The sequence below is a fragment of the Copidosoma floridanum genome, unplaced genomic scaffold, assembly GCF_036245765.1.
Source record: "Copidosoma floridanum isolate Cflo_tuat_1 unplaced genomic scaffold, Cflo_Japanese_pri ptg000007l, whole genome shotgun sequence".
Taxonomy (NCBI): Eukaryota; Metazoa; Arthropoda; class Insecta; order Hymenoptera; family Encyrtidae; genus Copidosoma; species Copidosoma floridanum.
The window spans coordinates 13,485,612-13,512,595 of NW_028321884.1; the positions used below are offsets into that span (position 1 = coordinate 13,485,612).

The 26,984-nt window shown below is 33.3% G+C and overlaps 3 protein-coding genes across 4 annotated transcripts; 1 reads left to right on the top strand and 2 right to left on the bottom strand.

The window, feature by feature from the left end:
* Nucleotides 1–214: 214 nt before the first annotated feature.
* Nucleotides 215–2,984, bottom strand: LOC106643768 (plasma alpha-L-fucosidase-like). Its single transcript, XM_089589096.1, is given in 7 exon segments — nucleotides 215–310; nucleotides 396–610; nucleotides 697–915; nucleotides 1,547–1,909; nucleotides 1,979–2,224; nucleotides 2,738–2,898; nucleotides 2,953–2,984. Coding segments are annotated over 7 exon segments (1,332 nt in total).
* A 1,165-nt stretch (nucleotides 2,985–4,149) lies between these two features.
* On the top strand, nucleotides 4,150–11,608 carry LOC149375411 (uncharacterized). The gene is made up of 3 exons (XM_089589097.1): nucleotides 4,150–4,305; nucleotides 10,500–10,542; nucleotides 10,599–11,608. Exons 1-3 carry the CDS (start codon nucleotides 4,150–4,152, stop codon nucleotides 11,606–11,608), a joined length of 1,209 nt encoding a protein of 402 aa, XP_089445223.1.
* A 3,036-nt stretch (nucleotides 11,609–14,644) lies between these two features.
* LOC106643765 (formylglycine-generating enzyme-like) lies at nucleotides 14,645–16,584 on the bottom strand. Of its 2 annotated transcripts, none has more exons than XM_014359032.2 (4): nucleotides 16,043–16,584; nucleotides 15,787–15,961; nucleotides 15,555–15,714; nucleotides 14,645–15,479 (listed from the first exon to the last, which is right to left on the bottom strand). In XM_014359032.2, exons 1-4 carry the CDS (start codon nucleotides 16,485–16,487, stop codon nucleotides 15,312–15,314), a joined length of 948 nt encoding a protein of 315 aa, XP_014214518.2. In that variant the 5' UTR covers nucleotides 16,488–16,584; the 3' UTR covers nucleotides 14,645–15,311. The 2 variants fall into 2 exon arrangements, with proteins under 2 accessions (XP_014214518.2, XP_089444959.1); XM_089588833.1 differs by having other exon boundaries at nucleotides 15,555–15,729.
* Nucleotides 16,585–26,984: the final 10,400 nt, after the last annotated feature.

Here is a 26,984-nt window from a genome sequence, read left to right on the forward strand (position 1 = left end):
ATCGTAGGAAGTAGCCTATAATTCTGAAAATACATCTACACGTTAATAATAAAACATTTGATCTACTTTTCGATTTATTTGGCTCATGATAAAGCGATGAGCAATAGTAGAACTTTATAGTCTAAGAAATGTACTTAGAATAAAAAAAAATAAAATAAAACGAAAGAGTGAATTTTATTGAAGTTGATTCTCATTTTTTCAAAATATATTGACATTAAATGTAATTTTTAAAACATAAAACCCAGGCTGGGCTTCCTTGGTGCACTGATTGGGGTAAATAGATGACAAGGGCATTTTCTGTCTGCTTCCACTAAATAAGAATAAATATATTATAAATGTAACTTGATCATCAAAAATTCATGGGTTTTTTTAGTATTTAAACTCAATTTTAAAACAAGATCACTTCCAAGAAGCGATATATTTGTATCACTAACTGTCTGGACTGATCCTAACCTCAAAACATCTCTCTTGGGCCATGACAATATCGAGGCGTAAAGGTTTTCGTTCTGGCCAACCGTGTACCAGACATCGCTACTAGACAGAGTATCGTTTTGAACTCTCCATGGCTTGCTCCCGTGAATAGCCTCTCCATTCAGCTCGAGCCATTGTCCTTTGATAAAAAAAATGGGCAGCTATTATTTTTTCTTCCCAAAAATTAAATTTTATTTAGAAACAAGACAATGGTAAAATGGCTACCAATTCCACGCAACCTCTCCTCGAAAATGGGTGGAATGATACCTTCCTTGGTAGGGCCAACGTTCATCAGCAAATTACCCCCGCAGCTTACAGTGGTAACAAGTTAACTGATAAGATCCTTCACAGTTATGTAGTCCTCCAGCAAAGCGTTTCTCCGAAAGCCCCATGACTTACGGTCGATCGTCATGCAGTTCTCCCATTTGTGGGCTTGTAAGGCGCCTACGTAAGGGTTAGAGTACGTTACGGTGCCGTTTCACGTATACTTAAGGATGCTATTAGAATTTCTTATCAAATTGTTTTTTGGTTATATATGGAATGTTCTTAGACATCGAAATTATAAGCTATTTCTTTGCATATAAAAGTTGTGACAAAATATTATGACAAAATAAATTAGTTTTGTCATTAATAGTTTCACGGAGAAAAATGGGAACCCAATGAAAAAAATTTTTTAGTATTCCATTATTGGATTTAAGTAATTTAAAATCAGTACTTTCATTCATCGCTAAATTTATATGTGTAAGAGATATTATTTGAATGGTTGTTGTTGGCTTAGCATTATGAGATGACTACTTCGCCAAAGTTGTAGACAATCAGTGTAAAAGTATTTAGGAATGATTTGGATTTTTAACTAATAGATTTTTAGTAGTTAAACTAAAGCAGAACTCATCTACCATGAAAACTTAACTCTCGGAACTCCACAGGACTAATAGTAATTGAGGCAAACAATAAGCAATGTAAGCCCAAGCCCAGTTACTTTACAAAATGTTTTTAACTTGTCCAGAAACTCATGTAACCACCATACCTACAAAAGTAAGAGCTAACCAGTATAATAAATGCATCTCATACTTACCAGGGTTGTACCTATCGGTACAAGAGTAAATATCCCCGTGCTTGCAGGCGGTTCTTATACCCCACCTATCGTTAGTCACAACCGTGTCTTTGACGGGACTCTCGTTGTACAGCCATGCGATGAATTCTTCAGCCTTCCAGTACGTGTCAGGTGCATCAGCATCGCCATCCGACCAGAACACTTCGGGCTTATAAGTCTCCACCAACTCTCTCATCTCCGGCAGGATCTTGTTCTTAGCAAATGTTGTGCTCTTGAAACCGCTCTTCTTGTCCTCCAGCCACAGTGGGTTGAACCACTCAAATAGTGAGTGATACAATCCGAACTTTAGCTTACCGCTCTTCTTCACTGCTGCTGCTAATTCTCCTGTCGTTTGCGAATAATCGTTTGGTTATGGAAATCACTTTTCCAATCCGTCAAAATAACTTCACTTACCAATCAAGTCCCTGTGGGGCCCAATGTCCATGGCGTTCCAGCCAAACGCATACTTGGTCGGCCACAGTGCATAACCTTCATGGTGTTTGCTGGTAAGGACAACGTACCTTGCACCTGACGCCTCGAATAGTTCGTTCCACTGAGAGGCATTGAAGAACTCGGCAGTAAAGTCTTGGGCGAAATTCTGATAAGTAAAGCCTGGCTTATATCGTTTCTGCATAAACTCCACGAACTTGGGCCTCTTCTCTGCAGATTTATTCAATTAAAGTCTTATCAAAAATTGGCTGCTGTTTGTTTGCACTTTGTCTTTATTTGCAATGTTGAAATTAGAGACCATAGGTCAATGTCGAATTAAACTTTAGATATAAATTTAAGAGTGGACCGCAGATGAGAAAACTTAAGGATAAAATTTTTAACTTTTAATAAATGCTATGTGATACGAATCACTCGGTACTGTGTGCTATTAAAGTAATTTTGGAGAAATTAGGTTAATTAGGAAAATAGTTAGGTTCATTAGTTTAATAGGTTTTGAATTGAAAAATAAGTTTATCTAAAGTTTGGAGTAATAATACTAACATCTAAAGAGTTTTTCTAAGTCTTTATGGTAAAAACTTCCAAAGTTGCTGTTAATATTTCACTCCAAACTAGTTGTGATGGAAAATACTACCCCAAAGACTTTGGATTGTTGATAAATGTTATAAGAATCTAAGAAATAAGTTTCAAATAAACGCCAAAGACTATCTTCTTAATCGTTCGTACCTTCTAAATACTGCCAAAACCATTCTGACCCAAAACTTGGGACGCTAAATACGCCCCAGTGAATGAAAATTCCAAACTTAGCCTCGTCGTACCAGGGAGGCAGTGGTCGAGTATCCAAACTCTCCCACCTGGGCTTGTACTTTGCATTAACCACGTAAAAACTGATCACAAAACAAAAAGAGACAACAATATCCGAGTACTTCATTTCCAATTACGTAGATCTCAAGCCCCAAGCCGACACTGCCATTCATATTGCACTCTGTTTATACCGTTTTTTTAAATTTATGTATGTATATTTGTACTGATAAATCTTATCACGATCCAACAGCGTAGTTCACAAAAACACAGCATTGTACTTTTGAACAACGACCCCAGTCTAATCGCCAGTGCGAATCGTCGATAACTCCTATCGCGTGACTTGCAAATCGCTTTATGCAACGACAACAGATCTCTCGTTGTTACCTCGCGTATCTGTATTTCTTGCGTTGCGTTGCGCGACATTAACGTAAGTACAATTTGAAATTGATATCGAGCACTGGTGCAAACTCAGACAATTGTTACGGTAAGAGATATAACACAAAGAGTTAAAGGAAAGGGAAAACAAGGGCAAAAGAACCATTTCATCACCGTTCGTGGATATGATACACATATGTGTGCTCAAAAATCTCATCTCATCCGAGCACTAGACCTTTTTTACCACAGTATCATCATCATCATCATCATCATCATCATCAGTGCAAGCAAGAAAATGAAGACAGATTCCACTATCTTTTATTCAACTCGGCAAAGTCGTATCTCACTGCACACGTGATTTTCAAATCTCGCACGCATCATGCGTAAGTAAAAAAAAACCTCTCCTCCTCCCGCTCATCATTCCACCACAAACGTGTATACTCAATGGTAGGAGGTAGCTCCATTATCCAGACCACATCTATACATAAAACTTTTGGCCATTCGCACGCACATCATTATCTAGACACCACTGCTGCCACTGAATGGCGCACTTTGTTACGCGGAAGCGCAACCTTTCACTTGCACTCGCGTCACAATAATACTTATGTAAGAGACAACGAATCGCTTGTCCGATAGACCGATGGCACTAATGTGACTCTCTTACTTGTAACTTTGTACAGATACATTATGCATGTGCAACTCAAGGTAGTGCACTGCCGAGACACACCCGAAAAGTTACTAGAGGCAACTGGTGTATGAGTCTTCGTTCATCCGTATAATATGGAAAAAAGCTTGGCTATGGCTGAGGCATGCGTTTACATGCCCGCGAAAGAATAGCGAGCTCGGGATTCATACCCATGTAGTTCGCGAATTTACAGTGCCACAGTATGACAGTGCGTATTTGTATCGTTAATGAATTGAAGAGAGTGGAATGTTCGTTCACGAAATAGTGCACCACGATGCGAGTGACGAGGGTTGTCTCGAGCGTGCACTGTGATTTATGGGAGGCTAATAGACCAGCTGCATTGAACGAGTCGGTCGCCCAGGATTCTTTGCCCTATGTAATTTATGTTGGATGGATGAAGCTGTTGAGTATCGATGAGTCTGGAGAAGTCGTTTGTTTCTAGATTTTTGTTCAGAAAGTTGGAGACCGAAAAAGAACGGCAGAGCTCGGCTTCGTGGGAAAGTTGTGAGGGTAACAGGTGCCTTGTGAAGATTAACTCATTGGTAAACTGAATTTTAAGTGTAGTCTTACGTAAAGAGCATTCATGAGAGGTGTTGTTTTTTGTTACTTTTCCTTGAGTGTTTTTGTCTTTTTTTGTGAAGGGAAGTATGTTGTGACTGTGGTTAGCATTTTTGCTGCGAGTAGTAAATAAATTGTTTGTTTATTACGGATAAAATGGGACAATATCAATCATAATTTGAAATAATGGAACTGACTATAGTTTTCGGGCGGAACTGTTGGAAAAAAGCTATTGAAAATTGTAAAAGCTTATATTACTGTAGAGTAAGCTACGGTTTCAAAAAAATTTTTGTATTAAAATTTGGAAGTGTTAACCTGTTTTTCCTTTTTTTTTTTCAAAGAAATCAGTCTTGCACCAAAAATAAAAACCGTTTTTGGATGATTTGTACAGTCTTATATTTTTCAAACAAACCCGGGTAGAAAATTACTACATAAACTGGCTAGAAACTCGTTAACGTATATGCGTAAATGGGCTTATAACATGTTGACGAGTTTCTAGCCAGTTTATGTAGTAACGTTTCTACCAGGGAACACTTTCGAAATTTTGAAAGAGCATAACTTTTAAAGTTTTCTCGAATTTTTTTTCAAAAGTAGCTATGAGTTTTACAATTTCACGAGAAAAAATTCTTTCACCTAAAATATTTAAAATCATCAACTTGAATTTTTCCTCATCAACAAGAAAAAAAGGAAAATAAAAATGCTCAGTCTTTTGAACGAATTAAAAGAAAAGATACGTTCTGATAAAAAAATGTACTGTGATTATTCAACCTCCACTACTCGTCATTGTTTTCTTAAAAACAATAGCTTAGCCTTGGCCAAAAAATGTATTGAAAAATTTTCTTTTTAGCCACAAAAAAAAGATTTTACATTTTTGAAACACACAAATATTTTTCATTGAAAAACCCTTTATTACGTTAACACCACCAATGATATATTTTAGAGTTTCTTCCAGACAAGCTCGCACAAATGATCTTGTCATGTTTTTCACGCTACAATCGATTCAACTCAGTCAAGGTTTGAGAGTTTTCTTCTCAATCGTCGAAAGTTGAAAGAAACGAATTCCATCAATATATTGATCATCTTTACGTTACGATAAATAGTCCATCGATTTCTCGCTTACTCCAGAGGCTGAGACACACACACCGTGCCCCACAAACGGGCACAGGGTGCATTCGGGCACAGGAAAAACCTCCAGCAGACCGAAAACTGGGGTAAGAGCTAAACTTCCACAATTAGACGTAACGAGGGTTGGTTGGGATACATTATAAAAGGCCGCGCGAGTCTCGGGAGAAGGGAAAATGAGAAACACCGGGTGCGAGATAATGACTGCACGGAGACAAGTCAAAGGAAAAAATCTCTCCGTTCTCCTTTATTCCTGGCTGCCCTGTAGGAGAGCGTACGAAAAACCTCTCGTGCAGCTGTGCTGGTGTACTTACAGAACTCAAGTTTTTGTTTCCGCGATTATTAGGGTTCCTAGGTAAGAGGAAGGGATACCATGAGAAGCAGCACAGCGCATATCAAAAATGTTATTCACCCGCCACAACAACATTCCGTTCGTTTCCTCGACCTGTTCCTTTGTTTACTCATGTTTTGCCTATCTGTGATCTTACGTCTCTTTCTTTGTACTTCGTAATGATGATTCCAAGTAGGTGTTATTGTCTAGCTGGAAACCTCCATTCTTTTCATTTAGTGTTGCATCTTTGTGTTTTTTCATTTTTTTTAGTGAAAGTTTAAATGACGTGAAAAGCTGTTATTTATTGCTAGATACGATTTCACAATTTAGCAGATTTTGAATTATAATTTTTACTTGTTTATGTATGTGATGATCTCAGTTGTTTCTGATTCTATTTAATTTAGATAAAACTACTGCTTGATAAATAAAAGATGTTTTGGTTCAAAATGGTCAAAAGTAACGTTTGTTTATTTAAAAGTTTGTTTTTCTTTTAAACTGTATATCATTTAAAGAATGCCGTTCAACATAAAATTTTTAAACAATATTCACTATAGAAGCGTACACTTTTACTCAAACAGTTGGTATCTTTGAATCATACACGCTTTTTATAGGCTAATTCTTAATACAAAATTTACAAACACAATAACAGAGACAAGCTTAGCAAATAAATTTTCGTTTCACAACTACAGACTTCCTGAGGGACGATACACAGCTTAAAAACTTTTTTACAGTCAAACGGCAATGATAAAGCCAGAAACTGCACCAGCGCATTGTTTTACGCGAAAATGATCTCTGGCCAGATACGACTATCTGTAATCGTAATCCTCGGCGAAATATGGCATACGCAGAGCCTCGATGACTTGAAAAACTTTTTTATTTATTTATTTTTTTTTTTTAATAGCATTTTGACATTGTTTCTCATTAGTAACTGGTTTTGCCGTTATCGGCCGATCGCATCGTCCTCTTCATCGCATATTGCACCGAGATCCTGTGTGTTTTAAATAGTAACCAAAGTTTTTACAGACTTGATGTTTCACAATTTTTTGTAGAACGGCTTATAGGTTACCATTTTAAAGTACATCATACGTATGAGATGGGGCGAAAAATACACGAAGCCCCACATTTTCATGCGATATTTTTGGTTGATACGAAATAACTCAAAGCCATCATTTACTCTCTTCAATTAAGGCCATATGAAGAAACTTACGGGTTTTTTTTTCATCGGACCTTTTGTCATTACCACATTAGCATATGTGATTAGAAAATTCAACGTTATTTGAAATAACTTAGTGTAATCGTGGTCTGAATAAAAAGGGCTCAAAGCAATTAGTTTTTTCGCTGTTGAGTTAAAAGCAAGGTTAAAAGAAGAGAATTTAAACAAAAAAAAGGCATTGCAGTTGGTATTTCATAGTTACAAAAAAAAATAACCATAGTACGAGTTTGCAAGACTTGTTTTATCGCTTAAAATATTTAAATTACTCATATAAATGTTTATATTTAAATAATTACTAACTTGAATAAACTTTTACCCTTTGAGGGAACTAAAGTTAACGTTTCGTACGTTTTTCCTTAACACGCACGTATGTAGCTCATCGACGGAAAGTGGGCTGCTTTTACTTAGCAAGTCTTGCTATATTTACCAGGCTGAGGTGATAAAATGAGCACGAGATCGTTGCCTCATTTATGATAGCGTAAAGCTTGGTGGGCCAACCACTTTGATGAGCTGGAGTTGCTGTGCTTTATGAGTACATGAGAAATAAAAACCACTGGTTTTCACTTTCAAACACTTTTTTCTTACTTTCACTTGTAGAATTTACTCCTAAAATTACTTTCTGTGAAACATTTTTGTCCAGACAAGGTATAAAAGTATACACATCGAAATACAAAAATGGGGCATGTTTAAAGTTTATTACCACCTTTTCAATCACTCTAAAGTACAAACATTCTTTTCCACAAATGGTGAGTCATACTTGGGCTAAGTAAAAACATAGTTATGGAATCAATTTCTTAAAATTTGATACCAAGAAGGGTAAAACAAAACAACTACTGTACAACTACTTGGAAAAATTAAACGACGTACCTTCTAAGCGAGAATAAAGATAAACGCAAAATCAACTTACCGCCTTACGGACTTAATTATTAGCTCCTCAACTATTGTAAAATACCCAAAGCACTCATACAAATGCAGATACACAGATGAAGTTTTGCTCCAGTGATGGGTGTAGTTTTATCGAAATATACCACCATCGGAGAACCAGTCGAGTCAAGCAAGCACTCGTTTATGCGCCCAGCTCGAGATTGAAATCTAACGGCAATAAACGGATTAGCGCATTAGCTGAGGGCGAGTCGTAAAATGGTCGGATTTTACGCGGCAGTTAAGCGACTTGCGTTTTCGTGGTCATTACGTCTAAGTTTTATGGTGGTCGATATTTTGAGACTGAAATGTAAATAACAACTGGTTTAATTTCACCAAATCGCGGTTGGAATTGGAAATTTGACCGTTTCGATTGGTTGTCGAGATATAGTGGTAAAATAGTCATAGTTAACAATATTGTATTTTTTCTTAAGTTAGACATGGGTTGGCCCCATAAAATAATATTTACATGCAACAGTGTTGGCTCTGTACTACTACAACGAGTTATCAAGATCGCAAGTCGGATAGATAGTTTTACTACTCTGTGGATGAACATTGTTACTATGGAAAAAAAAGTGAATACATTCCCTAGCTAGCAGAAAAAATTTAATAAATAATAGGTGTAATAAATAAACTAAATAGTATTTAAAATTTTTCATTTTAACATTTCCTGTGAGCTTGGAACAGTAACATTTTGAGAGCGACAGTGTTCTTATCTTTTTTGGAAGTAGTTAATAATTTTACCAGTTTCCGTAAAAGTATAAAACTCACACAAAAAAATCAATCTGTGCCAATTTGAAAAAAATATACGGGGACCCAACACTGGCACACACACGTCGTATTAGTGTAAAGTGTGGTGAATACACTATTTATATTCATTTTAATACATGCATTGGGCTAAAGGCGACCAGTTATTAATTTTAATCAGTGTTCACTTGCCGTATTAAGTAACATTAATACCCATACTGTTTGTAAGTATTCCAAGCCTAGTGTTGGAATGTAGCTACTTAACCTTTAAGTATTACAAACTATTGTTGGCAGCTATAAAATTAGTAATAGTGATGTAGCATTGCTAGCCTTTCTCTTACAGCAATGATCGTTTTGCCGTTTTGTGTTATATTAGTACGACCTATACATTTACATCGAGTTTTACTTCAGTAAACTAAAGTATGAGATAAAATTTTAACAGTTGCTTTTTTGTACGGATATTTTGTTGTATCATAATGGTCATACAATCAGTTTGTAAGCGTAATTACCAAAATTTTTCTAGGTGATAAAGAAATCTAAGAAAATTCCGGTGTGTTTCTCGCATGAATGATTTTCTAAAGTATTGTATTAACAATTTTAATTTCGTAAGTCCAGCCACATATTAATCAACCATTACAAGCACAGTCGGTTAAATTGAATGTCAATATTTTAATATGACGTCTTTCATCTCTAAAGGAACTGTGGAATGAACGATAACTAGAGTTTGTTAAGTACGTATTGCACACTTGCTTGGTAACTGTTGTAAAAAGCAATCATAAGTTATAGTTAACTTGGAACACTAAATATTCTGCCATTGATAAAGTATTTTATTACAATGCCCTAAAAGTAAAAAGGTCAGTTTGACATTACATTATTATCGTTTTGTTTGTAGGTACTATTTTCACAGTTTGTATTATCTTATTTTTCTCTTACAAAGGATGCTTTTTAATTTTAAAAGATAGTGCAGCTGATTATTATTTATCAGTCTGTTTTCCGCATAAAGCAAATACACATACTCAATTTAAACTGAAAGAATTTTGACAAATAGTTCTTTGTCTTTGTCTTTTGCGGTTGGTTAATGCGACACCGGTATGCCATGTTAAATTTTTTTTTTTTTTTTTTTTTTTTTTTTTTTTTTATGTAAAAACGTCTAATGCAGGGCCTAGACCTTCTTGCAAAGGGCATTTATGTCAAGTCTGTATTAAGTCCTTAAAGGCTTCTATGAGGGTATATTGCAAAAGCTCATCCACCAGATGATGTGACCGTACCTAAGAGATAATGGTGGCTCACATATACAGATAAATTTAGTTTGCATGTGTGGTCTGTACGTGTGAGTACCTGTGTCACAGAACTGTGATCTCTGCTACAATGTTGTACTTTATATCGTAACAAAAGCACTACAGCTGATTGACAGTTAACGAAGCGCAAAAATAAGTTGTTCTATTAGTGTATGCAGTAATCCGTTTGGTTTAAGTTTCCGAAAGATCAGTTGATGAGAAACAAATAGTTACAAGTAATTAAAAGACCAGACTTCGTACCAAAAAATTACAATGGATTATGCATAGAGCACTTTCGAAGAACTGATCTAACCGATGCATCATGTTTTGGTGAATTTTGATTTTTTAAATATTTCTTGTACACTCTACTTTTGATAGATAATGTACAATGAATGAATCTGATGCAAAAGATACTGGACGAAAAAATAATGTAATCAGTTTTTTTTTTTTTTTAGATAATCCAGCTCAATGTATTTGATTACGCCAAGGAGTTGTCCCGTCAGTGTTTTCTTGGAGTAAAAATTCAAATTTTGTCAATAATGAAACTAATTCAGAATTCTATTCCTTTGGTGATCTGTTGGAAAAAGGTTCGTTACCAAGTGATAGTGGAAAAGGAAAGGCAAATAAACTCGACCATTCTGCAAAAGAGACAGTAGAAACAAAATTTGATAAAAATATCAAAAGAAAACCACGCTTTGATATAGAAGAGTTGAAAGATAAACCGACAGTCATTCTGGAATTCACTGGGTTGGAATGTTATAATAAATTCAAACTTGTTTTTGATATTCTAGGTAAAGAAGTAAATCACGTAAAGTATGGGAGTAATCGTTCAAATGGAGGATTATCCAAGGAAAATCAATTATTTTTGACTCTATGGAAACTAAAGAAAAATTACACTAACAGGGAACTTGGTATATATTTCAATATTTCTAAGGAAGCAGTTGGAAATATTTTTAAATCGTGGATAAAGTTTATGGCATGTCAGTGGTCGACAACTAATGTTTGGTCAAGTGAGCAGTTAGTTCAGTATTACATGCCTGAAAACTTTGAAAAAGATTTTCCACTAACAAAGGTAATAATTAACGGAACTGAAATTGACGTAAAGAGGCAGTCTACTTTTAGTTATTATAACGACACAACTGTTAAAACAGTGTTGGGAAGCACACCTGGAGGACTGCTATGCTACTGTAGTGACTGCTACGAATGTTCTACTAGTGATCGTCAAGTTGTTGAGATAAGTAGTCTTCAACAACAGTGTGAACGAGGAGATGGTATCACGGCAGACCGTGGATTCTCCGTACAAGATATATTTGCTCCTTACAATATTACTGTAGCCACATTCCATTTTACCAAAGGCAAAGGGTACTTGCCTCTTAAAGTTCTATTAAGGAATCGTAAACTGTCTCGTTACGGAGCTCACACCGAGCGAATAATAGGTTTGTTGAAGACTTATAAAATTTTGTCCACTAAAGTTGATTCTAGATATCTTTCTTACACTACAGAAATAACAAAAGTGTGCTTCATGTTGTGTTATTTTAGAACTTGTTTTATGAAAAATAATTGAATAAATATTTTAGCTTAAATGCAACTTGTACTTAATCAACCTTTATTATTTATCAACTAATTAAATAAAATAGAAATATTGTAACACGTATAAAGATTTCATAAATTTGCTAGAAAATAGTACCATATCCTCTATAAATGTATCCATCCAAAGTTTCTAGCTCCAAAAACTTATTGTAAAAATTGATTAACATTTGTAAAATTCTTTTAATGAATTCATCATTGCTGGGAATAGATATGCAATCCAAACTTCTAAAGGTATAAATTAAGAAATCACAAAACAATTTTCCTGTTACCATCATTTGTTCTTGTATCTAACAGTAGTACTGGTGATCCTTTTTTCAACAATAATATCTTGCAACTGTTTTATATAAAAAAGGTACTGTATCCTCTGAAATAGCTTAGTACCTTGCTGAGTAGGGACACTTTATATTAATCACTGTTGTTTCTCCCAGCAGACCATCAGGACTAACCCCAATAAAAGAATATTCTTTCATTACATATAACCCACATTCAACTACTGGTAGTTTATTTTGTAACATAATTTTTTTAAATAAATCTGAAGCTGTTTTTTTATGAACACTACCATGTATGGTTTGTTTCATGTGAATTTGACAGGATATAGGATTGATCTAGCTAGAGTAGTGTCTTGTTTATCAGTTAAATCTTTGCAACACTTATCAAACCTACTGGCTGTTATTCTATACCTTAACAAGTTGTGCCATGTGCTGTTTGCAGTCTGACCTCCAGTAGCTTCCTCAATTTTTTCCAAAGATTCATAGTCAACTTCTATTAAATTCATCTCTTTCGACAGTCTACATCTTATTTCATACTTGATGTAGCTGTGATCATTGATGATGATATATGGATTGGCTGGCAAAGTTAGCTGTTTAAGAGACATATTTGCAAATCTAAAGCCTTTAATAGGATTGAGAAAATATTGATTGTATTTTTCATCAGAATCAGATTTATCATCTGACGTGTAGGTAAAAGTTCTTGTCGTATTTATTAAAATTTACTACCTTCAACATTTTTATCTGAGGTTATGAATTTATTTATTCATTTATACTCAAAATTTTTGCTTGGACAATAATTTTTTTATTTCTTAAAGTAATTTTTGTTAAGTAATTTTTGTAAATGTACAAATAAAACGCATTAAATCATAAATTTTTGCGTTCGTTAAATTAAGTCACGTCGTTGGAACTACTAGAATGTCAAAGCTCAGTGTTCGTTAACTATGGACATCTTCACCTGGTCTCTTTTTTATTAAATATTATTTATTCTTACTAAATCTTTAGAAGTGTAATGGTCGATTTTTATTCCTTATACATACAAGTATCTAAAAAAGTTTCTTCTTTTATCTAGACATAAAAAATAATGTTGTGTTAATTATCAAGCAATATGCCCTTAAAAGTGTTTGTTAAATTGGATGCTTACCTTATTTGAAGATGATGACAGCAGCATTATTGTGGCTGTAAGACGTCAGTTGCCCTAATTTCGTTGGGAAAATTTTTTTTTTGTTGTCTTAAAAATGGGCCCTTTACCTTAAGGGACACCTATTGGTCATTGGAGGGCACTCACCGCACCACATCACAGCTCCGAGCATCAGAGAGTTTACTGGCTAGTAGATGATACTACTGCCAGGAAGGACAAATAATCACGAGATTATAGTCCCTCATGGTCATCATTTGCTATAGGAGGGGATTACTGTCCCCTCCAATGACAAACATTAGACGGCGATTTTTAGCTTTTGTAACCTTAAGTTTGTTTTTTTACTTGTGAATTAAAATTTTTTAAAGGCTATCCATCTTGCAGTTATAGATGAAACTACTTTTACATACTTTTCAGTGCTAAACGTAGTATTGGATTATCCGCGGAAAATTCAAAATGTACGTAGCTGATTTATTGTATATAGTTTATCAATACAAGTTAACAATATTAATCATTACTGTAAGGTTTCATAATCATTAATTTAATGACTAAGTTATTTGCCCACTAAGATAAGTAAAGTATTAAAAATCATTCATCAGTTATTTAAAGAAATTTATTCATACTTATAATTGTTGATGAATGTCAAGATTTCAATGATTGCGAGACTGACATAATGGACTGAAAGGTTTATGTGTGGCTTTAGTCCAGGGTAAATTTTATCGTGACGTTTAACACTTCGTTAATCAAAACGCATCAGAAGAAATTACATCTCTGATGGATTATTATGTTGTTAATAGTTATTTGTATCACTATTGTTTAATCTACCAAAAATCCAAAGCCTCATTTTATCTTACGAACTTCTCAGAGGTGAAAAGTTCGTTTGTATTAACAATTTTAATATTTTTTTAAAAGTTTTTGGTAGATACAAAAAGTACCTAATTTTATTTCTTAAAAAATTTAGAATCACCTCCTCAAAATGTCTTTTGTAGTTTAACTATGATCTTTTCTAATATTATTAATTGTAGTAAATTTAACTATGTAGTAGAAATTTAACTCTGAAGTAACATTGACATAAGGTATTACCTTAGTTAAAATAAAAGAAATTTTTTAAAAATAATTCTTAGAAATACATTTTTGACACAATTATTAGAATATCATGAAAAAATAGTTTGTTATAATGAAATACATTGATTTATAAACTCCTAATCAATAAGTTTACATTTGTACATTGTGACTACAAAAAATTTACTTATTATTGTCAAATGTATTCATGAATACGTTTGAAATAATGAATTTTCTACCTTATGTATTAAATACCAATAGAAATATTATTTTTGACGAATATTTTATTACTAAGGAATATTCCGATAAAATTCTGAAAATGACACTTTCTTAAAAATAAAAATCTCTAACATATGCATCAACAATAGTAGTATAGCTTTAGAATTTCTAAACAATTTTTTTACAGTCAAAATTCTAAACGTATGAACATAACTAATAACATCGATTCACAATTTTTTATTTTTTCTTAATAGTCGCTAAAGTATGTCTTCTATTCATATTTTGTGGGGTTAATTTTTAATTTCTCAAACCTTTATAACCACTGCATCTTGAACTTCCGTTAATCGAAAAAAACTGTTAAAATTAGTTGTTGTAGCTCACAAAATATAATTATAAAATTCCTGTATCCCTAAACTAAAATTATAATTTTTTATGTTTATACACCACTCACCCGTAAATTCGCTAACATCCAACCCCAACATCGAACTCTAAATTCTAGTGCTTAAAAGCTAAAACCCTAAATCTCGAAGCTACACTTCTATTCTTGAAACTTGAAAATCAAAAACTCCTGAGTCCTAAGCTCTTTCATTTGAAACGTTTTAACTCTTTACATCTTTAGCACTCAAATTTGTTAATCCGAGAGCCTTTGTTCCAAATAACTTATGTGGAACCCATCAAGCTCACAACAGATTTCATGATCGTCGTGTTGAAATTTTACTAACTGCTTTGAAAATTTTTTTTCATAGAACCGTTTCCTTTATGTCCAAAAAATATTCATAGTAATAATTACATTCACCATCAATTCATATAACTATTGTATTGTTGCCAAAATTACACGTTTATGAGAGATTATGGTGCTTAAAAGAAATTATCATTCATTTGAGACATTTATTTGATGAATGTTAGTGGCGATCCCAAAAAAACCTTGCGACTAATTTAGATTACGGTATTCAATTAAAAAACAGCATGATTAATAGGCATTATTATTGAAATTAGTAATAATCATGTGTTGAAGCACATCGGAAGCCTATGTTGTTGACTGAAAAGTCTGGAGCGTGCTGACGTCTAGCAGCGCAATTATTCCTTGAACAGTAGCCTTCTAGACACATGTAGGAGCTACCACCTTTCGTGACCTTGTCAGATCCACTCGGAGGTCCGGTCTGAAAAATTAAATACTGTTCCAATTTTCTATCACCATAAAAAGAAAACGGATCTTCTATAGAATGTATATTTACAGGGTCAATTTGTCGTTCAGCCAAGTGTTTGACCGTCCACCAATCTGAAGTCCATTCCCATATATTGACAATAGGATTTCGATTATTGCGGTTACTTGACAAAATGTAGTCGATATTAGTAAGATCATCCGTCAAAACCGTCTCGTACTCAGTGTTTTTTCTGAAAATACCAAATCTACAATGTATTTGAAACGAGTCTAGTTTATTCATTACTAAATAAAATTGATTCTACTTTGATTGGCCATTTGGCATTAGCATATTGTTTCCCCAAGTGTGCCGCTTGTCATCAGGTCCACTTCTACAAGTGGCTTCCCATTCAGCTTCGGTTGGAAGTCTTCCATTCACCCACTTGCAGTATTCTGCCGCATCTTTCCAAGAAACGTGAACGACCGCGAGATCCATCCTATCTGATAGTTCAATTTTCTTATTATTTAAAAGTTATTGGCTCCAAAACAAAACTAAGAAATGAAGTCTGAGAGATTTCAAACCTAATAAGTTGGAATTGATGCCCTCGGGTCTTCTCCAATCGGCATTCTTGACGAAAAATGCCCCAGAAGTAGTCAGTACAGCTTGCCGAATGTTTCTCTTGACCCTTGGGCTCAAAAACTCGTCAAATACGTGTGAGCTGCCATTCTTCTCAGCTTCGGTCATGTAACCAGTTTCCTTGACAAACATCTCGAAGTCTACATTGCTTACAAGATACTTATCGATGTAAAAGGTTTTTAGTTTAGTCAGACGTCTGGGTCCTTCACCGTTAAACTGATGATTCAGGTCATCTGTGCCAATGTAGTGCCAGTTGGCCACTACTGTCGACACAGTCCGACTATCCTTAAACGCAGACCACTCTTCTGTGGGCAAACTAAGTAAGCATCGCACCAAAAAAGCAATAAGACAAACGGCAGTCATCTTCAGTCCCATATAATTGACTGCCATTTTTCAAATAACAAAAAAGCAATATTTCTTCCACACCAATCTATATGAAGGAAATCAAGGTGTGGCAAGTGAGCGCTTTAACGAAGATTCAACAGAGTTACCTGCACTGCGTTTCCAGTATGCCCGATTACAATATACTGACGATGTTCAACTCAGACATGTTAAGCAAGGCTGGGATACGAAAGTGCTATTATTAGAACTAACTAGAACGATATTCAAGTACATGTTTTGTCATATGACAAGGATTCGTAATCTAAACGACTTTCGACTCTAAGTATTTTTTCGTCATGAAAGAAAGTGTGCCCGTTGAAACAAACAATGTAATGCATTATTTGGGAATAAAAAAATATGATAGTTCGTTAAATATCTTACTATTTGTAAATTCCATGAACAGTAAAAACTTTTTCTCCTTAAAAAAAATTTTCAGCCAAACCGATTGATGATTAATGCATAGAATATGACTTAAAAGTTTATAAAAATTTGAGTATTATTATTCCACTAATTTTATATTTGAGTGTTAAAGACAGGCGATTTTTCAACACGACCATTAAAAAGTTTTGGTATAGAAACGTCTGGTTCCACAATGTTTTGTAACTGAAGTTTGACCTAAAACTTTTACTAGAAAGTGGCAGTCAAGAACTAAATTAAGAGTATACTGAAGTTCTGTAATCTAAATGGTAGAAAAAATTTTTTCTTTGATATCCTTTCCCAGGTATGAAATTATAAAGCTGCTGTATCAGAACAATCGTACCCACCAAAATTGATATAACTTAAACACAAACTTGGTCAGACAATCAAAATGAACAACGGGACACCAAAAATAGCATGACAAGCACCAAAAAGCTAATATAAACTATACTTATTGTATATCTAAAGTTATTTTATCTTGAAATAAGGAAAATTTATTTGCGATTACATGTGTTGCTTTAGCCAAAACATGATAAATACCGAGAAGTTTTAACTAAAAAAGTAGTCACATATCTCATGCAACATTAAAAAACATTTCTAGACCTTGAAACGCTGTTTTTGTTTACAATCCTTCTACATCTATAAATTTAGACGTTGATGTGAGAAGTTACATCTCAATTGCAATCTGACAAAAAGAAATGGTTATGCCCTTGGAAACAACAAATAATGGTTAGTAGCAAAAACGTTAAAAAGATACGTGCCTCGTATACATACTGTAATTGAAGCATTTCCCAAAGTACGATCTTAATTTAAATGAGTAGAGATATTCAAGCTAAAAGTTATGCGATTAAGCACAACTCAAAGAAATGTAACTTTATAGCCATTAAAAAAGATTAATAAAGATTTATATTTTCATTCAGCACCAGAGAGCAAGCTATTTCTGATAGAATTAAGATTTCACACTAAAATTTAAAATATCTGTCGAGTACATCTAAAACAACTTAGTACAATCAATTTCTTTTTTATATCACCATTGATAAACAAAAGTCACTGTGCACACGTAAATTTTAAGAAAGGAATACTTTCAATTAAAAGAATAATTTTGGATGAATATTAAATAGTTAGTTTTTAACTGTGCCAGTTAAATATAACGTAGATGACAGGTACTGCCTCAAATTTTGTACATTTTACAATAAAGGTTATTTTTTTTAAATACTTTTCGATAATCTTTATTTTATCCAATATCCCTCAACCACACTTAAAAAATAATATAAACATCAAAAGTACATAGGAGTTATAATAAACAAAACATTGGTTTACAAACTTAAGTAGTGCTTGTTTGGAAATTGTTCATTTAACATTCGGGGATGTTGAAACACATCGGAAGCCTACAACATTTGATGCGGCATTAGCAAACATTCGCGTTCTATGTGTACATGGAGATAATCTGACACATTCCTGGGTGTCGTCACAATTCAAGTGACTATATTTAACTACTTTGTGAGTCCCACGTTTAGGTCCAGTCTAGAATAGATATAAGTTCTGTAGTTTTCAATTGTTTTCTAAAAACAAGCATGTATTTGATAATAAGATAAGCTACATCGATTTGGATCGAAAAGTCTAAATTCTTTAAATAGTGTCTTTACGCTATCATTCTAAAACCTATGAAACCTAAATGATTCTACTTTCTCACTCCCGTAGGGAAATTTTTAAATGAAAACTTGGAAAAAAACCTTATGCAATAAATTAAGTGAGTAGTCACCGATGTCACTAAAAAAGTTTCTATATAATGATTTTGTTGATAAGAAAAACTTTCTATTTCATTATTCATCCTTAGTATGATCTGAATATATTTTTGTTACAACAGTTTCGAGTAATAACAGCAAAAAAAAATTAGATTTCTAAGAATCCTACTATTTCATACACGTTGTAATACAGAAATATTAGAGTTAATAATAATAAAAATTGAAATTAACAACAATTTATTACGCTGTCTGGAGCAACAATTACTTAAAAAGAACTCTCAGGTGTTTCTGCCAAAATTTTCCTCCACAAGAAAATTTAAAAAACTGTTGTAACATTCAGATTAACAGAAAAGAAAAAAGCTAGAACTGCTAAGTTTAAATCTTCATAGCCTATCTTTTAAACGTAAGATTTTACTTACAGGATTTAGGTTATATCGAATTGAACGCTCAAGTTCCCACCAATCTGCAGCCCACTCAGAAAAATAAGTTATATAATAAACGGGCAATCCCATTACTTTCAAACAGTCCTCGTTGATGTCAAAATCCGTGAGACTTCGACACTTGTTTTCTGAAAAATGTCAACATTAGAAGAAATATTGAATACAACTCGTCTACGATCAGTATAAAACAAGCCTGTGCTTACCATTAAATTTTAACGCACAACGTCCAGGAGGATGCTCAGTTATGTCATCCACGAGCTTGTCTTTGATTCTGCAACTAGCCTCCCATTCAGCTTCGGTTGGCAGTCTTTTACCCGCCCACTTGCAGTAAGCTGCGGCGTCATTCCAAGAAACATGCACAACTGCAAAGTTCATTGATTCTGCAATTACAATTTCACGTTATTTAGCGAGATTCCGCAGTTTACAATTTTATTGATGCGCAATTGCTTCATAAATTCATTTGCGTATTTTTATTCAGTTTGGATAGATACAAGCTAATAAAAGAGAATTTAACATGTTGAAAAATACTTACATTTGGTAGACCGCCTTTAGGGTATATACTAACCATGGATATCGAGTATGTGTTACCATAAAATCTATAAGTAATGCACATAGTACATAATATATTTACTTTTTGTAGCATGATATTCTCACTTACTCCTCGTTTTTTGTAACGTTTCTTATATCAAGAGTCTTAATTTCACTATGCTAAATAAAAAGATATCAAAAGAGCTCAGTTATTGTTAACCTGATATACTGGAGCCGATTCCTAGAGGTGTCCTCCAAGTAGCATTTCTGACGGACAGATATCCTGATGAAATAACCTCAGACTGTCTAATCTTCTTTTTAGCAGATGGTACTAAATATTTGTCATATACTATTGAGTAGCCTTTTCTTTCAGCTTCAGTTGCGTATCCAATGGCGTTGACGAACTTTTTAAAATCTGCGTTGCTCACCGCGTACTCGTCAATATAAAAACGGTCCAGTCCAACCAAACGTCTCGGTCCTTCCCCATTACGTAAATTAGGACGATAATTTGAGCCAATACAATAGTACCACGTTTTGTATTTCTCCACGTATTTAACACATGAACACTGCCCTTCTACCAGAATATCAAGGGAGCAATGTATGAAATACAAGAGCATAGTAATAGCCAACTTGAGCAAAATTTGATGGTTCGCCATTTTGTATCGAGGATGGGAAACACTTTTTGTTTGCTAAAAAAAATTTTGATGCAAACAGTGTAACCGTTTTGTAAACTAGTGAATGAAACGCAACCGAGTATAAAATTAAAATAGCTTCTACATAGCACTGAATCGATTCGTCCACCTACTGATGATTAATATGAAGTTGATAATGGATCCGTAAATTATTGTGAATTCTTATACTATCATTTTCTTGATAGGTTTCTGTCCAATGAAATGACTTAAATGTGACGATAAAAAATTTAATGGTTATATGAGATAAAAGGTGGACTCATCCGTCTTTGTTCAGAATTCGTGATAAGCTTACAGTAAGATGTAAGTACATTTATGTACAAATACATACAGGTACTGTTATAAATAAATTTAATGCACATAACAATTATGGTTTTTCAATTTTTTGTTGTGCATCAATAGTTATAAACATATTTACATTGCCAGATATCAAGTATTAGCAAATAATATTACCTTTTTGATAATCATCTTGATTTGTGGTCAAAGCCTATACCATAGCAATTATGATTGTACATAACAACGAGTAACTATGATGAAATGAGAAAAATTTATAAAAATTATGGGTTTAAAAGTATTTTCAAGTCCCGTATGGATTTTTTTTTTAAAACTTGAAAACATTTCATCAAAAAAACTAATAAGGACTTACTCGTCTTTTCTGCACTTCAAATTACTTATAATATATTTATCTGCATCTGAATGAAAGCCATCCAGTATAAAATAGTACATAATTAAATTAGACACGTTTGACTACAAGGATTATCAATTAATTCCCCTCGAACTCTCTGAAACGTACTTTGAGAAAAAAAAACTGAATTATAACAAAATTTTATTTAAGTATTATCAAGTTCTTCAATCTTAGATGTAGTCAAACTTTTCTTTGATATGCTTTTGTAAATATGCGACCGTTACCTTACTGTATCACTACAATGTCACCCATCAAATTAAATATAGCTTGGATATAAACTACTTGAGACAGTCTTAATATACATAGGCGTAGTCATAAAAAGCGTGAAATGTATCACTAAATAAATATGGACTGTACTTAGTTATTATATGTCACAAATTATTTTTTCTTCGGCTACAGAAGATTTGTATGCAATAGTATATTACGTACCTAGGCCAGAAAGTGGGGCTATTACTGACCGCGCTATATTATCGGCCGAGCCGAAGGCGAGGCCGGTAATGCGCGGTCAGATGTAGCCCCACTTTTTGACCGTGGTACGTATACTTTTTTTCCTTACACCTCCGCCGAAAGTTCGTCACCACGGTTTTATTTTTGTTAAAAATGATGGTTTAAAGATCCAGTCAAAGATTTAGTGCATTATGCATTATTGTTGATCGATCGGTCGCTCGAACAATACCACTTAAATGCACGTAGATGAGTGTACATGTGTATAGGTACATCTATGTATATACGCTCGCCGAGACTGTAGTATACTATATAGAATCAGATTGGGCCGAGGATTTGTGCAGGTTGGTCGTGCTGGCAAAACGAGAGGAAGAGAAATCCGTTTAAATTCGAATCATGGATCCTATAAAGATCATTTTAAAAATCCTAATGTTTATATCCGTAAGTGCAAAATAAATCAGGTTATTATCAATAACTATTATAATTGTGATAAGCATAATTCGATTAAATAAAAGATTTCATAGTTTATTTTTGTAATATGACATGTATATACTATATTTATATACTAAATAAATCATTAAAGTGAAAGTAACTGATCAAAAAACATTAATTTGGTAGTTTTAATTTTGTGTTGTGTACTCTGTTCATATGAAATTAATAAATTTATATATACATGTAAATTGTGCAAAAAAAAAAAATTTATATACATCCAATAATTTATGTAAATAAATATCCAATGATTTTCTGTGTTGTATAAACTATAAAGGTTATAACTCCGTTAGCCGTATATATATATATATATATATATATATATATATATGTATTGTATAACTACTGCTGCTTCTCGGTGCTGAATATATAACTATATATATCTGCGCACTTCGTTCTGCGCATATAATGCAGGACTGATATGAGGCTTTTTCTAGCTCAAAATCGGGTCAGATGGAACGAACTTTCGGTGGAGGTGTAAGGAAAAAACATTTTTTTGTTTTACCTAAAACATGTTGCATACGGAGAAGTTATAACTGAAACAGACGAAACATAGAAGCATCACATAAAAAATATAGGACATTTCTGGACCTTGAAAAACCGTTTTGTGTACGATCTTTCTAAACGTAAAAATGAAGATAGACATATCAATTAAAATATTGCATCACACTCGCATAAATGGCTTTTGATATTAGAAGTTACCTTCAATTAAAATCTGATTTAAGGAAATGTTTATGTCCTGAGAAACAACAGATGTAATGATTATAAGAGTAAGAAGAGCGCGCTGTGGCTCGATCGGCTGGTTTGCGGGTCGGCACGCGGGAGACCGCAATTCGATTCCCATCCATCAGAACAACTCTCCCGAGCAATTACCTCTGTGAATTTTCACAGGGCGTTATCACCACGCAATGCTCCTCGTAAAGGGATGGGTGACCTTCTAGCAGCAAAATTTAAACATCTCTTAGATTCTTTACTGAAGTGGTCAGTGTGACATCATCACCGCATCAACCAAATAAAAAAATTGTACCGAATATTGTAAAATAACAATGTAACAATGTGCCTTGCTGTAACAAGGCTTAATATGTACTCGTATACAACAAAAGCTTCAAAATAAATACACTACGGTATTAGGTATTTAATTAAAAGAAAAAAAAAGAAAAAAAAAAAAAAAAAAAAAAGAAAAGTACTAAAAACCTTGACAATAAAAAGTGACTTGTGTACTTTAATTAAAGACCCATTACAAATACATCCTAATAGTATGATAATAATTTAGAGAAGTGGAGCTTTTTACGCTAAATAAAATGTGATCAACCTCAAATAATAATAACATAACTTTATTGTCTATGATGAGGTAGGATCTATTGTTGTACACTAAATAAGAAGTAATGTTAAGTGTAGCACTAGATAGATAAGGTTATCCAATAAAGCTTAAAATACCATCAAGTTGCCATAAAAAAATCAGTTTTTCAATATTATTAGTACAAAGTTACCGACAAATAATGAATACAGAAATGTATATCTTACTTTGAATGTGAAACGGAAGATTATCGACTTACAGAATAATTTTTATTATAAGGAAATATATTATTAGATAGAACGTTAAGTGTTATCTGTATTGTTATTTTTATAATTCTTATTTTATCAAATATCCCTTAAAAATTGATATAAAACGATATAGACATTAGATGTAAACAGTAGGATTCAATGTTTTACAAGAATGACTCAGTTGAAGAAGACTAATAGAACAAAATAATGACTTATACACGTAGGACTTGTTCGTTAATTGTTTAATTAACTGTTAGGGATGTCGCGACGCATCTGAAACCTACATTGTTTAATGTGGCATTAGCAAACATCGGGTTTCTATCAGTACATGGAGACAATCTGACACATTCCTGGCTGTCATCACAATTTAAGTAACTGTTTTTAACTACTTTATACATCCCGTGTTCAGGTCCAGTCTGAAAAAAACAAATAATTTTTGTAGTTTTTTATAGTTTGAAGAATTAGGCAACTATTTAATGACAAGATAAGCTATATCAATTTCAGTCTATCAGTCTAAGCTTTTAGAATGGTGTATGAAAATTATAATTGTTAAGTCTCAACACCAGAAAAATAATAGTTCCTAACGCAGGACCATTTTTAGAAGAAAACCTTGAAAAAAAACTTTTTACTTTGAACTCAGCTGGTAGTCACTGATATCACTAGAAAATTGATGTATCAGGATTTTGTTGATAAGAATATTTTATAAATCAAAGTCATTAAAATGTGTCTATTTTTTTATCATAATATGGTAGAAGAAATAGTAAAAAATTAAATAATTTAGTACCCTACTACCCTATTTTCAACACCTAAGAAGTGATGATAGTTTCATAAAAAAATAATAAAAAAAAAGATCAACAAAAATTGTTCACTTGAAATGAAAAAAAAATTCTTCAATTCTTGTATCCAAATTTTTCTCCACAAAAACAGTTAAAAGGCTTTTCTAATGGTCGGACCAACAGCAGAGAAAAAAGTTAAAACTGCTAAATTTAAATTTTCATAGCTTATCTTTGATACGTAAGATTTTACTTACGGGATTAAGATCATTTAGAATTGAATGCTCGACTCCCCACCAATCAGAAGTCCACTCCGAGAAAGAAGTTCGATAATAAATAGGTAATCCCATTACTTTCACACAGTCCTTGTTGATGTCAAAATCCGTGAGACTTCGACACTTGTTTTCTGAAAAATGTCAATATTAGAAGAAACATTAAATACAACTCGTCTACGATCAATATAAAACAAGCCTGTGCTTACCATTAAATTTTAACGCACAACGTCCAGGAGGATGCTCAGTTATGTCATCCACGAGCTTGTCTTTGATTCTGCAACTAGCCTCCCATTCAGCTTCGGTTGGCAGTCTTTTACCCGCCCACTTGCAGTAAGCTGCGGCGTCATTCCAAGAAACATGCACGACTGCAAAGTTCATTGATTCTGCAATTACAATTTCACGTTATTGAGCGAGATTCCGCAGTTTACAATTTTATTGATGCGCAATTGCTTCATAAATTCATTTGCGTATTTTTATTCAGTTTGGATAGATACAAGCTAATAAAAGAGTACTTAACATGTTGAAAAATACTTACATTTGGTAGATCGTTTTGGGGGTATCTACAAAATCTCGATATCGCGTCTTTTTAACTATAGTACAACTATAAGTAAACGTTTACGTGCCAAAATTTTTAAGTGTTTTATAGTTGTCCGTATGGTATATTTCGACATTTTAAATGAAAGTAAGCAATATACAAATTCATTCTGATAACTTAAGAAAGTGTTTACTATTGTAAGTGTTTAGTAGATATGTATGTATGAAAAAAAAAATAAAAAAATTGTCCTTAGGACTGCCTTTTCGTCAAAATGATCGTCAATATCAAATAGATACAGATATTGCTTATCTTACAAGATTTTCTATGTATTCGTATTCAAAGTTATTCAAGTAGTAAAACAAATCTTGCAGGATTAGGTCTAAGTAAAATGAGAAACGATTAATGTAATATGTACAATCTTGTTTTATTGGTGATATATAACCACAAATTTAAAAACATTTTCTTTTAACGTATAAAATAGTTACTCTCTGATTTTTGTCGCATCAGTCTCTTTGCATTAAGAGTTCAAGTTTAGCTTTGAAAATTAAAAAAGATGACAAAGAATTAGTTTAGTTATGGTATACCTGATATACTTGAGCCGATTCCTAAGGGTGTCCTCCAAGTAGCATTTCTGACAGACAGATACCCTAATGTAATAACCTTAGACTGTATAATTTTTTTTTTAGCAGATGGTACTAAATATTTGTCATATACTATTGAGTAGCCTTTTCTTTCAGCTTCGGTTACGTATCCAGTGGCGTTGACGAACTTTTTAAAATCTGCATTGCTCACCGCGTACTCGTCAATATAAAAACGGTCCAGTCCAACCAAACGTCTCGGTCCTTCCCCATTACGTAAATTAGGACGATAATTTGAGCCAATCCAATAGTACCACGTTTTGTATTCCTCCACGTATTTAACACGCGAACACTGCCCTTCTACCAGAATATCAAGGGAGCAATGTATGAAATACAAGAGCATAGTAATAGCCAACTTGAGCAAAATTTGATGGTTCGCCATTTTGTATCGAGGATGGGAAACACTTTTTGTTTGCTAAAAAAAATTTTGATGCAAACAGTGTAACCGTTTTGTAAACTAGTCAATGCAACGCAACCGAGTATAAAAATTCTCAGAGTTTTTACATCCTACTGAAGCAAATCATCTCACTACTGCTGATTCTTATAAAGTTGATAACGGATCCGTAAATTATTGTGAATTTTTATACTATCATTTTCTTGATAGGTTTTTATCCAATAAAACGATTTAAAAGTGCCAATAAAAAGTTTAGTGGTCGAATGAGATAAAAGGTTGACTCGTCCGTCTTCGTTCAGAATTCGTGATAGGCTTATAGTAATATGTAAGTAAATTTATGAATAAATACTTACAGGTATTTTTATACATCAAATTAATGCACTTAACAATTATGGTTTTTCAATTTTTTGTTGTGCATCAATAGTTATAAACATATTTACATTGCCAGATATCAAGTATTAGCAAATAATATTACCTTTTTGATAATCATCTTGATTTGTGGTCAAAGCTTGCACCATATGGATTATAATTGTACTTGACAACGTGTAACTGTACGAAGAAAAGAAAAAAGTTTACAAAAGTTATGAGTATAAACTATTTTATAAATTATTGAATGCTACACAGCCAAGTATAGAAATTTTAAAATCTATCACATCACGCTGATAGTGAATTATCAAACATACTGACTCTTAAGTAAAATGACTCATGAGTGCAGATGGAAAAATTAATGGTCAAATAAGACAAAGGTGGATGTGTTCGGCTTTGTTTTTTATTTACCATACACTTTGATAACATATATGAGCACATCCAATAAACTTTTTTTTGTCCTTTTTTAAAATATGTGATCAAATTGCTAGTTCCTTTTTACTTTTTAAGAGTAGCTCTATTATATGGATATTATAAATAAAA

What these genes read in the sequence shown, in the direction of transcription:
- LOC106643765 (XM_089588833.1), bottom strand. Translation starts at nt 16,487, where the DNA reads ATGGCAGTCAATTATATGGGACTGAAGATGACTGCCGTTTGTCTTATT. An exon ending in ATGCCAAATGGCCAATCAAA is followed by an intron (nt 15,730 to 15,786) that starts GTAGAATCAATT and finishes AATACATTGTAG; the next exon opens with ATTTGGTATTTTCAGAAAAA. An exon ending in CTGAACGACAAATTGACCCT is followed by an intron (nt 15,480 to 15,554) that starts GTAAATATACAT and finishes TTAATTTTTCAG; the next exon opens with ACCGGACCTCCGAGTGGATC.
- LOC149375411 (XM_089589097.1), top strand. Translation starts at nt 4,150, where the DNA reads ATGCGAGTGACGAGGGTTGTCTCGAGCGTGCACTGTGATTTATGGGAG. An exon ending in TCGATGAGTCTGGAGAAGTC is followed by an intron (nt 4,306 to 10,499) that starts GTTTGTTTCTAG and finishes TTTTTTTTTTAG; the next exon opens with ATAATCCAGCTCAATGTATT. An exon ending in TTACGCCAAGGAGTTGTCCC is followed by an intron (nt 10,543 to 10,598) that starts GTCAGTGTTTTC and finishes AAACTAATTCAG; the next exon opens with AATTCTATTCCTTTGGTGAT.